The sequence below is a fragment of the Lolium perenne genome, chromosome 2 (genome assembly GCF_019359855.2).
Source record: "Lolium perenne isolate Kyuss_39 chromosome 2, Kyuss_2.0, whole genome shotgun sequence".
NCBI classification, from domain to species: domain Eukaryota; kingdom Viridiplantae; phylum Streptophyta; class Magnoliopsida; order Poales; family Poaceae; genus Lolium; species Lolium perenne.
Window position 1 is genome coordinate 87,035,791 of NC_067245.2, and position 13,421 is coordinate 87,049,211.

Here is a 13,421-nt window from a genome sequence, read left to right on the forward strand (position 1 = left end):
ATGTCCTTTCAACCACGCATATGCAGGTCGACTTCCCCCTAACAATTTATCCAACTTACTATGCTTCCTTACTCCCTGATCCTGAAGGTGGTGAAGGCCTCCGTGCAGCAGGATTATGTTGATGATGGTGGCGGCGCGTGGCTCTACTAGCGTTGGATCATGTGTACTGGGTCAAGCGAATTGGGACGGGGGAAGCAACGGATCCGTGGAACGACAACTGGTTACCGCGTAATGGTATGCTGCGTCCGTTGGTTTGCTTGGGTGCGAATCCGCCAGCAAGGGTGTCGGAATTTATCAATCCGACTACCAGTTCGTGGCGGGAGGAGAAATTGCGGCAATATCTCTTGCCGATGGATGTGGAGGTGATCCTGGAGATTCCTCTATCGACTAGAAGATATGACGACTTCTGGGCATGGCACTATGACCGGCGCGGTATTTTCTCAGTACGGTCGGCATATCGCATGCTCACAGAGACGAGAGACAGAAGAGAGGGTTGGTTGGACAGCAGGTCATCGGGGTCTGACCAAACCAGAGAGCGGAAGGATTGGTGCAAACTTTGGCGGACGGAGGTTCCCACCAAAGTTCGAGTGTTTTTGTGGAGGTTGGCGAAACAGTCATTACCGACTAATGAGCTACGACACCAGCGGTCTATGGCTACTTCGGATGAATGCATGTTTTGCGGAGCCGGGGATTCCTGGAGGCATGCTCTCATGGACTGTACGATGAGCAGGTGTGTTTGGGCTCTGGTAGATGATCACATTACAGAGCATATGCAGCAGACGGAGGAGGGCTGTGCACGGAAGTGGTTGGCCCAGATGATGGAAACATTACCGCATGAGGAACAAATCACTGTTTTTGTTACTCTGTGGGCGATCTGGCACGCCAGGAGGAAGGCGATTCATGAACAGATTTTTCAGAGTCCATTATCTGTCCACCATTTTGTGCAGAACTATCTGAAAGACCTGGAGCTTAGCAAGAGAACGGTGCAACAACCGGCAGCTGCGACGGAGACGATCGCACCGAGGTGGATCCCTCCACCAACGGGGATGGTGAAAATCAATGTTGATGCGGCTGTTGGGAAGAACCTGAAGAGGGGTTCTGTAGCGGCGATCGCAAGGAGTAGCGACGGTGTATTCTTGGGAGCCTCGGTGCTCATATACCCTGGAGTTACAGAAGCGGAGACTTTGGAGGCGCTGGCTTGTAGGGAGGCATGCGATCTCGCAAGGGACATCTATGCATCCAGGGTGCGGGTGGCATCGGACTGCAAGATGGTGGTGCAAAATCTGGAGCAAGGAACCAGGGGGGTTTACTCCCATATTATCACCGAGATCATCGAAGCTCGGCAATCTTTTGCTTTTCTTGAGTTTAAGTTTGAGAGTAGGAAGTCGAATAATGAGGCTCATAAGTTAGCTAGGAGTGCTTTGTGTGATGTGTCGGGCCGTCGTGTGTGGCTGGATGCCCCGCCTGAGGGCATGTGTATACCACTTGTTATTGATTAATAGACGGCCTGGTTTACCCTCAAAAAAAAAAAAAAAAAAAAAACCTAGCTGAAGCGGCGACAAGGGAGGTAGTGGTGGCACCCTCGATGTAACTTAATTTGCGGACATATTTAAGACCCAATTATTAACAAGATATCCAAACAATGCACATCGGTACATATTTAAAAGTTTCTAATATATCAAAATTAAGAGTCACAATTATTAACAAGATATCCAAACGATACACTTTGATACTCATTTAAAAGTTTCCAAATAATTTTGCTCATAATAAATATGGCACGTCACTATATAAGCACTAGCAAAAGGGACACAATTGCAAACAAGCGGGACCAGGATAATAGCCAGCTACTAATACTAGTGATGGCGCTCATGAAGAACGCAATGGCATTGTGCTTCATAGCCCTTATTCTCATGCCTACCACTTTCTCATCCTGTCGTGCAGCAGGGAGGAGCATACGTAAATATTTTTCAACCTACCTTTCATTTTTGTTGTTGTTTCTTATATTTTTTAGTTAACATATTACTCTAGCAATAGAAAATATCAGTTTCTAGATAGGCCCAACTAATTGGTTGTGTGTCTGACTGTTATTGCAGCAGGTACATTGGACCTTGGACCTATTATTGGGTGTAGAAAGATGAAAGAAATCTGCTCAATTGATGGGTGCACGGAGTTATGCGCCTCCCTTGGTTGGGATATTTACAAATGCATTTGCAAAGATAGTTCCCATTGCTGCCACTATGCGGCCGGTGGAATAATTTAATTAAATTGATTGTATTATCTTCATTTTAAGGAATAAGATGTTCTCGACTTACATGTTTTTTGTTTGATAAAAAATTACTTCAAGATTAACAACGTGGACTTAGCCCAGTGGTTGGGGTCGCAGTGGCGCACTGAAGTTCGATTCCTGTCAGAGACGAATTTAGGAATTGTCACTCCATGTCCCGCATCTACTATATCAAAAACGTGTTTAGTTCCTCCTAGATACGGTTACATTTAAAAAAAAATACTTCAAGATTGTTTGTATGAAATTAGTATCATTAAAAGTATTTTTTAATACGAATCCAACGACACTAATTATATATAATATAATTAAGATTTTATTATTCAATTTTTATGGTCAAAGTTTATTTCGGAATACGCGTACATCTTATCTATCTATTCTATATCTATATCTATATCCATTTTTTTGACAATCAATACCACATATTTATAGCAATAAATAGTACATGGTAGAGATATATGAACTGACTCCAACGATTAAAAAATAAAATCAAAAAATAGTAAAAATCTTCAAGGTCTTCAATTTTTTTCTTTTTCCAGAACACAATCTTATAAAGGGAGAAGCGTTTAAGTGGTTTGGTACGTTTGGTTTCCTCCGTTTTTGTTTCGTCCGTGTTCACCGATCGCTAGAAAACCGATTTTGTTTCTTCGTCGCTAAAAATCGCCAAAAGTAACATGCAAACGACCCGGTCACAGTCTCCCGATCTAACTCCCGATCTACAGGGAAAGCCTCCATAGTGAATTTACGTCCCTACCAAAGCCGGCCACTGGAGAAAAATAAGTTCACGTCTCTGAACCTGCCAAATCAGCCCCTGTCCAACGTGTGATCGATTCATAGAAGGAAAACGCTCACGTTCCCCGGGGGAACAACTCTCTAATCCTCCCACTTGAGGCTCGTTGGATCGTTTTCATCGAACCGTCCATGTTGCGCCACGTCGTCGTGTTATCCGACCGCCGGACCGCGTCTCTCCCGACCGCGCCGCACCCGACCGCCCTCATAATTGCGCCTCGCCGCGAGCCCTTAATCACGCTCTCGCGCGAGGTGGCGGAGGAAGCGAGCGGCGCTGTGGACGGTGCTGGGAGATTCAACCGCCGCCGACGACGATTTCCCTCCGCCCACTGGAGGACGGCGGCGCCAAGCTTCGTAGTAGAGGTTCATCGTCCTCTCGTGCTCCTCTCGTGCTCCTCTCATGGAACCCTAGACCCCGTTCCCCGCAATTCGCTCCATTTCCTTCACTAATGGAATTTCCTTCCTATTTCTGGCATTTCTGGCGTAGTATTGAAGGTAGAAGGCGCCCTGATCTATTGGTAGACAAGGAAGGAAGAAACATCCACTTTTGCTACAGATGGATGTGAGTATTTCCACTGAAATATCAGGATGTACTAGCAGATGTTCCTTTTATTCTACCAGCAGATGTTCATGTGTTGTTAGTTATTTTTTTATTTATGTAGCATTTTATAGTGTGCTCATGGATCTATTGCAGCATTTTTGTGTTTGTTTATGGTAGTTTGTACCAAACTTTTGTTCCTTTGTGTTTATATATGTCCATGTCCATGTGCATCATTTTTGTTAAATGTATGTTTATTGCTACATTATTCCATTTTTTTGCTTCATTTGTTTTTGATACACCACTTATTTTTGTTCATTTTTTGTTGTTTCAGGTTTCCAAAAAATCTGGGAAGCAACCTATTCCTAGTGCAGAGGATCAGGCTAAGTGGACTTCGCAAGACCGTTTTGCTGCGAAGCGTCTGCGTGGTGTTGCAGATGAGTTGAAGCCTGAGAAAAGAGCTGTTATTGAGCAGAAGAGTGCCTTTAGTTCATTACTAAATGTTGCACCATTCAACATACCGAATGAGCTCATAGACTATGTTGCGCAACATATCACACCGTCTCTCCGTGAGTTCAGAGTTGGGAAGAAGCGGATTGTTTTCACCAGAGATATGATTAGCAAGGTGTTTGGTATACGCTCAGGGCAAACCCCAGTTGTTGAACTCAAAAAGTTTGAACAAAGTGCCCTTCGAGATGTTTACAGGGGTTCTAATCCTAGACCTAACATTCCTACCACCATCAAGGTCCTGAAAGGTTGTGAAGATACTGATGAGGATACTATAGTTAGGTCCTGGGAGCTCCTATGTATGGCTACTGTTGTTGATCCGAAGAGCAGCAATCATGTTGGTATGGACTACTTAGGTAGCATGCTTTATCCATCTAGAACCCATGAATATGCCTGGGATGAGTACATCCTGGAGCAGTTGATGCAAGAGGTTAAGAAGATGCAGAAGAAAAGGTTCAAGATTCCTTCTCTTAAGAAAGGGAATCCCAAGTTTGAGTTTTGGATCTCTGGCCCATTTGCTGCTCTTGGTGTATGTTTTCATTCCGACAACTTGTTTCACTTCCTACACTTAATTCTACAAGCAAAGTTTTGGTTGCTCACGTACTGTTGACTGTTTTTCTCTTTATATTATTTTTGCAGATAATCTATTTGGACCATCTTCAGTTTCCTCCCAGCAGTCATGTCATAGACTATTCACTGCCAAGAGTTTGTCATGTCAAATGCAGTGATTTTGTTTTTGCAGTTCAATGTGACCTTTCCAAGTTGTCTCTTCACAACACCAAGGGTTTTGGTAGGAGACCGGTAAGGAAGTAACCTGCATTTCCATGGTTTTTTTGTTATTTTCTTACTTGCTTCAATTAGGATTCTTATCATGTTTTTCCTTGTTCTTTTCTTTTTGTTATGTGTGTAGTTCCTTGATATAAGTGAAACACCATATGCAAATGGACTACCTGGACATGCCGAGGGAGCTCCTGTTGAACTTGAAGTGAACCCTTCAGCCTCACTAAATGATTGGCTTGTTTTCCCTAGCAGCCAGGAACTTGAGGTATTGTTCATGCTGCATTCTTATTTTATTGTTGCTACTTTAGTGTTACATCTTTGCTACCTTTATGCACATTTGGTTGCTACTGATCTGTACTTGCTAATTATAGATTATCTTTTTGTTTTTTGGTGCTGTAATTTTTGTATCTATTTTTATGCTCCAATACTTTATATGAACTGCTACAATACTTATTATGAACTGCTCATATATCATTTTGCTACATTCAAATGATTATGTTTTTCAGGTTCCAGACCGTTATAAGCATTTGCATGAGAAGCACAAGACCTTGTTTGCTGCTGAATTTGATATAGCAAACAAGAATTATGTTGCTGGTGTCAAGCGTATGCTGTCTCAAAGGATGGATGCTCTCCTTTGTGATGTTGATGCTGCATCGCAGACACAAGAAGGTCCAAGTGTTACATTCCAAGGTATGCATGGAGATGTAAACACTGATCTAGGAGAGGATGTTTCTGCAGATGATGATGAGCAGTCTGACAAAGAGGACTCCAGTGATGAGGATGTTGATGAGGAGGAGTCTAAGGGTGCTGATATTGCTGTGGATGATCCAGAAGAGGATGGTTCTACAGATGATGATGATATTCCTACGGCTTACTCAGAAGATTGTGATTTTGAGCTTGCACCAAGAGATTCTGATGTTCCATCACACCGCGCTGCACCGGATGTTCCACAACCAGCTATTATTAGAGACTCCTCTTGCCCATCTGAGGATGCTCGTGAACATCAATCTGTTGATAGCCCTGCGAGATCTCCGGTCCTAGATGATGCTGCTAAGCGTTGTAGGGAAATTGCACTTGCCAAGGCCCCTGATGCCCCCCTTTTGACCTTTTTGAGCCTGGCACCCCTGAATGGGAGGACTTTAATAAGATCACCGTTTTAATACCTGATGCGGTTGGTGGCTCTGCTGTAGGGATTACTGCTGCATGCAGTGCTGCTGATGCTTCTTTAGCTACGAAGGATGTTGATTTTGGTCTTGCTGCCAAGTTGCCTGCTCCAAATATGTCTGCTCCAGAGATGCCTAGTGCTGAGAGCCCTCCTACTCAGAGTTGTGTTGCGAAGATGCCTCTTCCAGAGAGCTCTGCTCATGAGAGTCCTGCTGGAGAGTTGCCTAGTGCTGATATGCTTAGTATGTTTTTCTTCCATTTTGCTTTATTTTACTTTTCATTCTTTTGTGACCTTTTTTTTGTGCTGCTGCATTAGTGCTTTCACTACAAGAAAAGTTGCCATGGCCGACGAAGTTGAAGTCGCGCCGTGGTTGCTGGTGTACCATGGCCGACGATTTTGGGTCTGTCCGTTGTGCATGTCAAAACGTTTTTTTCTTGTTTTTGAGGCCACCTAGCCCGACGAAACCGGCCAAAACGTTGCGTATGGTGGCCCGGGACGTGGTGCATCTCGAATTCTCGGGTTCGCCGGCCGAGTCAACGCAAATACGCACCGCCGAGGGATGTAGGGCCCAGATGGCAGCCTCTCTGGCATTGTTTTTTTCTCGATCGCGCCATCTCGTTCAACGCTCTCCTATCGAGCCGTTTACGATGCAGGATCATGGGTCCCGCATGTCATCCTCTATGAACCAAAATTCTTTCTATTCTTGGATTTTTTTGACCCCTGATTTCTGGCTACTTCCTTTTTCTTTTGATCCCTTACCGCCTTGGAAACGTTGAGACCGCTGCTGCTAAATGGGACCCGCATGTCATCCTCTATGTACTATAAAACTTTCTTTTCTTGGAGTTTTTTTTGGCACCTCAAATTTGGTCACTTGCCTTTTTTCTTTCGATCCCCTGCCGCCTCTCAAACGGTGATACCGCTGCTGCTAAATGGGACCCGCATGTCATCCTCTATGTACTATAAAACTTTCTTTTCTTGGATTTTTTTTGGCATCTCATATTTGGTCACTTACCTTTTTCTTTCGATCCCTTACCGCCTCTCAAACGGTGATACCGCTGCTGCTAAATGGGACCCGCATGTCATCCTCTATGTACTATAAAACTTTCTTTTCTTGGATTTTTTTGGCACCTCATATTTGGTCACTTGCCTTTTTCTTTCGATCCCCTGCCGCCTCTCAAACGGTGATACCGTTGCTGCTAAATGGGACCCGCATGTCATCCTCTATGTACTATAAAACTTTCTTTTCTTGGATTTGTTTTGGCACCTCATATTTGGTCACTTACCTTTTTCTTTCGATCCCCTGCCGCCTCTCAAACGGTGATACCGCTGCTGCTAAATGGGACCCGCGTGTCATCCTCTATGTACTATAAAACTTTCTTTTCTGGGATTTTTTTGGCACCTCATATTTGGTCACTTACCTTTTTCTTTCGATCCCCTGCCGCCTCTCAAACGGTGATACCGCTGCTGCTAAATGGGACCCGCATGTCATCCTCTATGTACTATAAAACTTTATTTTCTTTGATTTTTTTGGCACCTCTTATTTGGTCACTTACCTTTTTCTTTCGATCCCATGCCGCCTCTCAAACGGTGAGACCGCTGCTGCTAAATGGGACCCGCATGTCATCCTCTTTGTACTATAAAACTTTCTTTTCTTGAATTATTTTTGGATCCTGATATTTGGTCACTTGCCTTTTTCTTTCGATCCCGTGCAACCTCTCAAACAGTGATACCGCTGCTGCAAAATGGGACCCACATGTCATTCTCTATGTACAATAAAGTTTCTTTTCTTGGATTATCTTCGTCTCCTGATATTTTGTCACTTGCCTTTTTCTGTCGATCTCATGCCGCCTTTGAAACGTTGAGTAAGTTGCTGGCTCATGGGTCCCGCATGTCATCCTCTACGAACAATAAAAGTTTTTTTTCTTGGAGTTATTTTTTACCCCTAATTTCTGGCTATTTGCCTTTTTTTGATCTCCTGCCCCCTTTGAAACGACGAGGACGCTGTTGGCAGGTCGGTCCCACATGTCATCCTCTATGAACAATAAAAGTTTCCTTTGATGGATTTATTTTGAACCCCTAATTAATTTCTGGATATTTCCTTTTTTTTCTTTGATCCCCTGCCACCTTGGAATCGTTGAGGATGCTGCTGCCTCATGGGTCCCGCATGTCATCCTCTCAGAACGGTAAATGTTTCTTTTCTTGGATTTTTTAACAAACGATTTTTGGCTTATTTTTTCTTTCGATCTCCTGCCGCCTTTAAAACGTTGAGGACGCTGTTGTCTCACGGGTCCCACATGTCAGCCTGTATGAACAATAAACGTTGAGGATGCTGCTGCCTCATGGGTCCCGCATGTCATCCTCTCAGAACGAAAATGTTTCTTTTCTTGGATTTTTTACCGACAGATTTTTGGTTTATTTTTTCTTTCCATCCCCTGCTGCCTTTAAAACGTTGACGACGCTGCTGGCTCATGGGTCCCCGATGTCAGCCTCCCCGTACAAGAAACATGTGATATCTTGATTATTTTGCAGACAATAAACAGTGTATTGCGCTCTGAGCTATTTCAAACGGATAAATTAAATCTTTATTTTTACATAAACAAATTTATATGTTGAATCTCCTTGTTTTTTGTTGTTGCGAAGCATAGGACTTTCCTATTTTTTTTAGAAAAATTCGAACTTTCCTATTTTGGAGTGGGCTGAAATTGTACCAGTCAAAAGGCCCAGCAGGATAGTTCGCAGGCCCAGATGTCCAGATGCAGCCCAATTGAAATCTTTCTTTCTTTGGATTTTTTTCACCCAATGATTTCTGGCTACTTCATTTTTCTTTTGGTCCTGTGCCGCCTTGGAAACGTTGAGACCGCTGCTGCAAAATGGGACCCGCATGTCATCCTCTATGTACAATAAAATTTCTTTTCTTGGATTATTTTTGGCTCCTGATATTTGGCACTTGCCTTTTTCTTTCGATCTATGCCGCCTTTGAAAACGTTGAGGAACCTGCTGGCTCATGGGACCCGCATGTCATCCTCTATGTACTATAAAAGTTCTTTTCTTGGATTTTCTTTCTTTTGATCCCCTGCCACCTTGGAAACGTTGAGTAAGCTGCTGACTCATGGGACTCGCATGTCATCCTCTATGTACAATCAACTTTATTTTTCTTTTCATCTCAAGCCGCATTTCAAACGTTGAGACCGCTGCTGCTAAATGGGACCCGCATGTCATCCTCTATGTACAATAAAGTTTCTTTTCTTGGATTATCTTTGGCTCCTAATATTTTGTCACGTGCCTTTTTCTTTCGATCTCAGGCCGCCTTTGAAACGTTGACTAAGCTGCTGGCTCATGGGTCCCGCATGTCATCCTCTACGAACAATAAAAGTTTCCTTTCTTGGGAGTTATTTTTGGACCCCTAATTTCTGGCTATTTGCCTTTTTCTTTTGATCCCCTGCTCCCTTTGAAGCGATGAGGACGTTGTTGGCTGGTCGGTCCAACATGTCATCCTCTATGAACAATAAAAGTTTCCTTTGGTGGATTTATTTTTGACCCCTAATTAATTTCTGGCTATTTCCTTTTTTTCCTTTTGATCCCCTGCCGCCTTGGAATTGTTGAGGATGCTGCTGCCTCATGGGTCCCGCATGTCATCCTCTCAGAACGGTAAATATTTCTTTACTCGGATTTTGTTTACCATCTGATTTTTGGCTTATTTTTCCTTTCGATCTCCTGCCGCCTTTAAAACATTGTCGAGAGGCTGCTGGCTCACGGGTCCCACATGTCAGCCTCTATAGACAATAAACGTTGAGGATGCTGCTGCCTCATGGGTCCCGCATGCCATCCTCTCAGAACGATAAATGTTTTCTTTTCTTCGATTTTTTTACCAACTGATTTTTGTTTTTTTTTTGATCCCCTGCCGCCTTTGAAACGTTGACAACGCTGCTGGCTCATGGGTCACTGATGTCAGCCTCCCCGTATAGGAAACATGTGATATCTTGATTATTTTGCAGACAATAAACAGTGTACTTCGCTCTGAGCTATTGCAAACGGATAAATTAAATATTTATTTTTCATAAACAAACTTATGTGTTGAATGTCCTTGTTTTTTGTTTTTTGCGAAGCATAGGACTTTCCTGTTTTTTTTAGATAAATCTGACTTTCCTGTTCTGGAGTGGGCTGAAATTGTACGAGACAAAAGGCCTAGCAGGATAGTTCGAAGGCCCAGATGTCCAGATGAAGCCCAATTGAAATCTTTCTTTTCTTGGATTTTTTTCACCCCCTAATTTCTGGTTACTTCATTTTTCTTTTGGTCCTGTGCCGCCTTGGAAACGTTGAGACCGCTGCTGTAAAATGGGACCCGCATGTCATCCTCTATTTACAATAAAGTTTCTTTTCTTGGATTATTTTTGGCTCCTGATATTTGGTCACTTGCCTTTTTCTTTCGATCTCATGCCGAGTTTGAAACATTGAGGGACCTGCTGGCTCATGGATCACGCATGTCATCCTCTATGAACAACAAAAGTTTCTTTTGTTGGATTTATTTTTTACCCCTAATTTCTGGCTATTTGCCTTTTTCTTTCGATCTCATGCCGAGTTTGAAACATTGAGGAACCTGCTGGCTCATGGGTACCGCATGTCATCCTCTATGAACAATAAAAGTTTCCTTTGTTGGATTTATTTTTTACCCCTAATTTCTGGCTATTTGCCTTTTTCTTTTGATCCCCTGCCCCCTTTGAAATGATGACGACGCAGCTGGCAGGTCGGTCCCACATGTCATCCTCTATGAACAATAAAAGTTTCCTTTGATGGATTTATTTTTGACCCTACTTAATTTTTGGCTATTTCCTTTTTTTTCTTTTGAACCCGTGCCGCCTTGGAATAGTTGAGGATGCTGCTGCCTCATGGGTCCCGCATGTCATCCTCTTAGAAAGGTAAATGTTTCTTTTCTTGGATTTTGTTTACCAACTGATTTTGGCCTTATTTTTTCTTTCGATCTCCTGCCGCCTTTAAAACGTTGACGACGCTGCTGGCTCATGGGTCCCCGATGTCAGCTTCCCCGCACAAAAACATGTGATATCTTGATTATTTTGCAGACAATAAACAGTGTACTTCGCTCTGAGCTATTGCAAATGGATAAATTAAATATTTATTTTTCATAACCAAACTTATATGTTGAATCTCCTTGTTTTTTTTGTTTTTTGCGAAGCATGGGACTTTCCTGTTTTTTTAGATAAATCCGACTTTCCTGTTTTGGAGTGGGCTGAAATTGTACAAGACAAAAGGCCAAGCAGGATAGTTCAAAGGCCCAGATGTCCAGATGCAGCCCAATTGAAATCTTTCTTTTCTTGGATTTTTTTCACCCACTAATTTCTGGTTACTTCATTTTTCTTTTGGTCCTGTGCCGACTTGGAAAAGTTGAGACCGCTGCTGCTAAATGGGACCCGCATGTCATCCTCTATGTACAATAAAGTTTCTTTTCTTGGATTATTTTTGGCTCCTGATATTTGGTCACTTGCCTTTTTCTTTCGATCTCATGCCGAGTTTGAAACGTTGAGGAACCAGCTGGCTCATGGGTCCCGCATGTCATCCTCAATGAACAATAAAGTTTCTTTTCATGAATTAATTTTAGATCCTGATATTTGGCCCCTTGCCTTTTTCTTTCGATCTCATGCCACGTTTGAAACGTTGAGGAACATGCTGGCTCATGGGACCCGCATGTTATCCTCTATGTCCATCAACTTTCTTTTCTTGGATTTTTTTGACCCCCTAATTTCTGGCTACTTTCTTTTTCTTTTGATCTCAAGTCGCATTTGAAACGTTGGGACCGCTGCTGCAAAATGGGTCCCGCATGTCATCCTCTATGTACAATAAAAGTTTCTTTTCTTGGATTATTTTCCACCCTCTGATTTTTGGTCACTTGCCTTTTTCTTTCGATCTCATGCCGCCTTTGAAAACGTTGAGGAACCTGCTGGCTCATGGGACCCGCATGTCATCCTCTATGTACTATAAAAGTTTTTTTCTTGGATTTTTTTCTTTTGATCCCCTGCCGCCTTGGAAACGTTGAGTAAGCTGCTGACTCATGGGACCCGCATGTCATCCTCTATGTACAATCAACTTTGTTTTTCTTTTGATCTCAACCCGCATTTCAAACGTTGAGACCGCTGCTGCTAAATGGGACCCGCATGTCATCCTCTATGTACAATAAAGTTTCTTTTCTTGGATTATTTTTGGCTCCTGATATTTGGTCACTTGCCTTTTTCTTTCGATCTGATGCCGAGTGTGAAACGTTGAGGAACCTGCTGGCTCATGGGTCCCGCATGTCATCCTCTATGAACAATAAAAGTTTCCTTTGTTGTATTTATTTTTTACACCTAATTTCTGGCTATTTGCCTTTTTCTTTTGATCCCCTGCCCCCTTTGAAACGATGACGACGCAGCTGGTAGGTCGGTCCCACATGTCATCCTCTATGAATAATAAAAGTTTCCTTTGATGGATTTATTCTTGACCCTACTTAATTTCTGGCTATTTCCTTTTTTTCTTGACCCGCCTTGGAATAGTTGAGGATGCTGCTGCCTCATGGATCCCTGATGTCATCCTCTCAGAAAGGTAAATGTTTCTTTTTTTGGATTTTGTTTACCAACTGATTTATGGCTTATTTTTTCTTCCGATCTATTGCCGCCTTTAAAACGTTGACGATGCTGCTGGCTCATGGGTCCCTGATGTCAACCTCCCCGTACAAGAAACATGTGATATCTCGATTATTTTGCAGACAATAAACAGTGTATTTCGCTCTGAGCTTTGCGAACGGATAAATTAAATCTTTATTTTTACGTAAACAAACTTATATGTTGAATCTCCTTGTTTTTTGTTTTTGCAAAACATGGGACTTTCATGTTTTTATCAAAAAAAAGGACTTTCATGTTTTGGACTGGGCTGAAATTGTACGAGACAAAAGGCCGAGCAGGATAGTTCGTAGGCCCAGATGGCCAGATGCAGCCCAATTGAAATCTTTTTTTTCTTGGATTATTTTGGCCAGATGCTACTTCTTTTTTCTTTTGATCCCGTGCCGCCTTTGGAAAAATTGAGACCGCTGCTGCAAAATGGGACCCGCATGTCATCCTCTCTGTACAATAAAAGTTTTTTTGGATTATTTTTGGCACATGATATTTAGTCACTTGCCTTTTTCTTTCGATCTCATGCTGCATCTGAAACGTTGAGGAAGCTGCTGGCTTGTGGGTCCCACAAGTCATCCTCTATGTAGCATAAAATTTTCCTTTCTTGGATATATTATTTTTTACCCCTAATTTCTGGCTACTTCTTTTTCTTTTGATCCCGTGCCACCTTGGAAACGTTGAGACCGCTGCTGCAAAATGGGA

General features: G+C 42.7%; 1 protein-coding gene and 1 long non-coding RNA gene across 2 annotated transcripts; both read left to right on the plus strand.

Annotated features, from left to right (window-relative positions):
- Window positions 1-722: 722 nt before the first annotated feature.
- LOC139835533 (uncharacterized) lies at window positions 723-1,499 on the plus strand. Its single transcript, XM_071825392.1, has one exon. It carries the CDS (start codon window positions 723-725, stop codon window positions 1,497-1,499), a length of 777 nt encoding a protein of 258 aa, XP_071681493.1.
- A 316-nt stretch (window positions 1,500-1,815) lies between these two features.
- Window positions 1,816-2,311, plus strand: LOC127330112 (uncharacterized). The gene is made up of 2 exons (XR_007869125.1): window positions 1,816-1,956; window positions 2,094-2,311. It is a non-coding gene; the product is annotated as an uncharacterized lncRNA (long non-coding RNA).
- The last annotated feature ends 11,110 nt before the right edge of the window (window positions 2,312-13,421 follow it).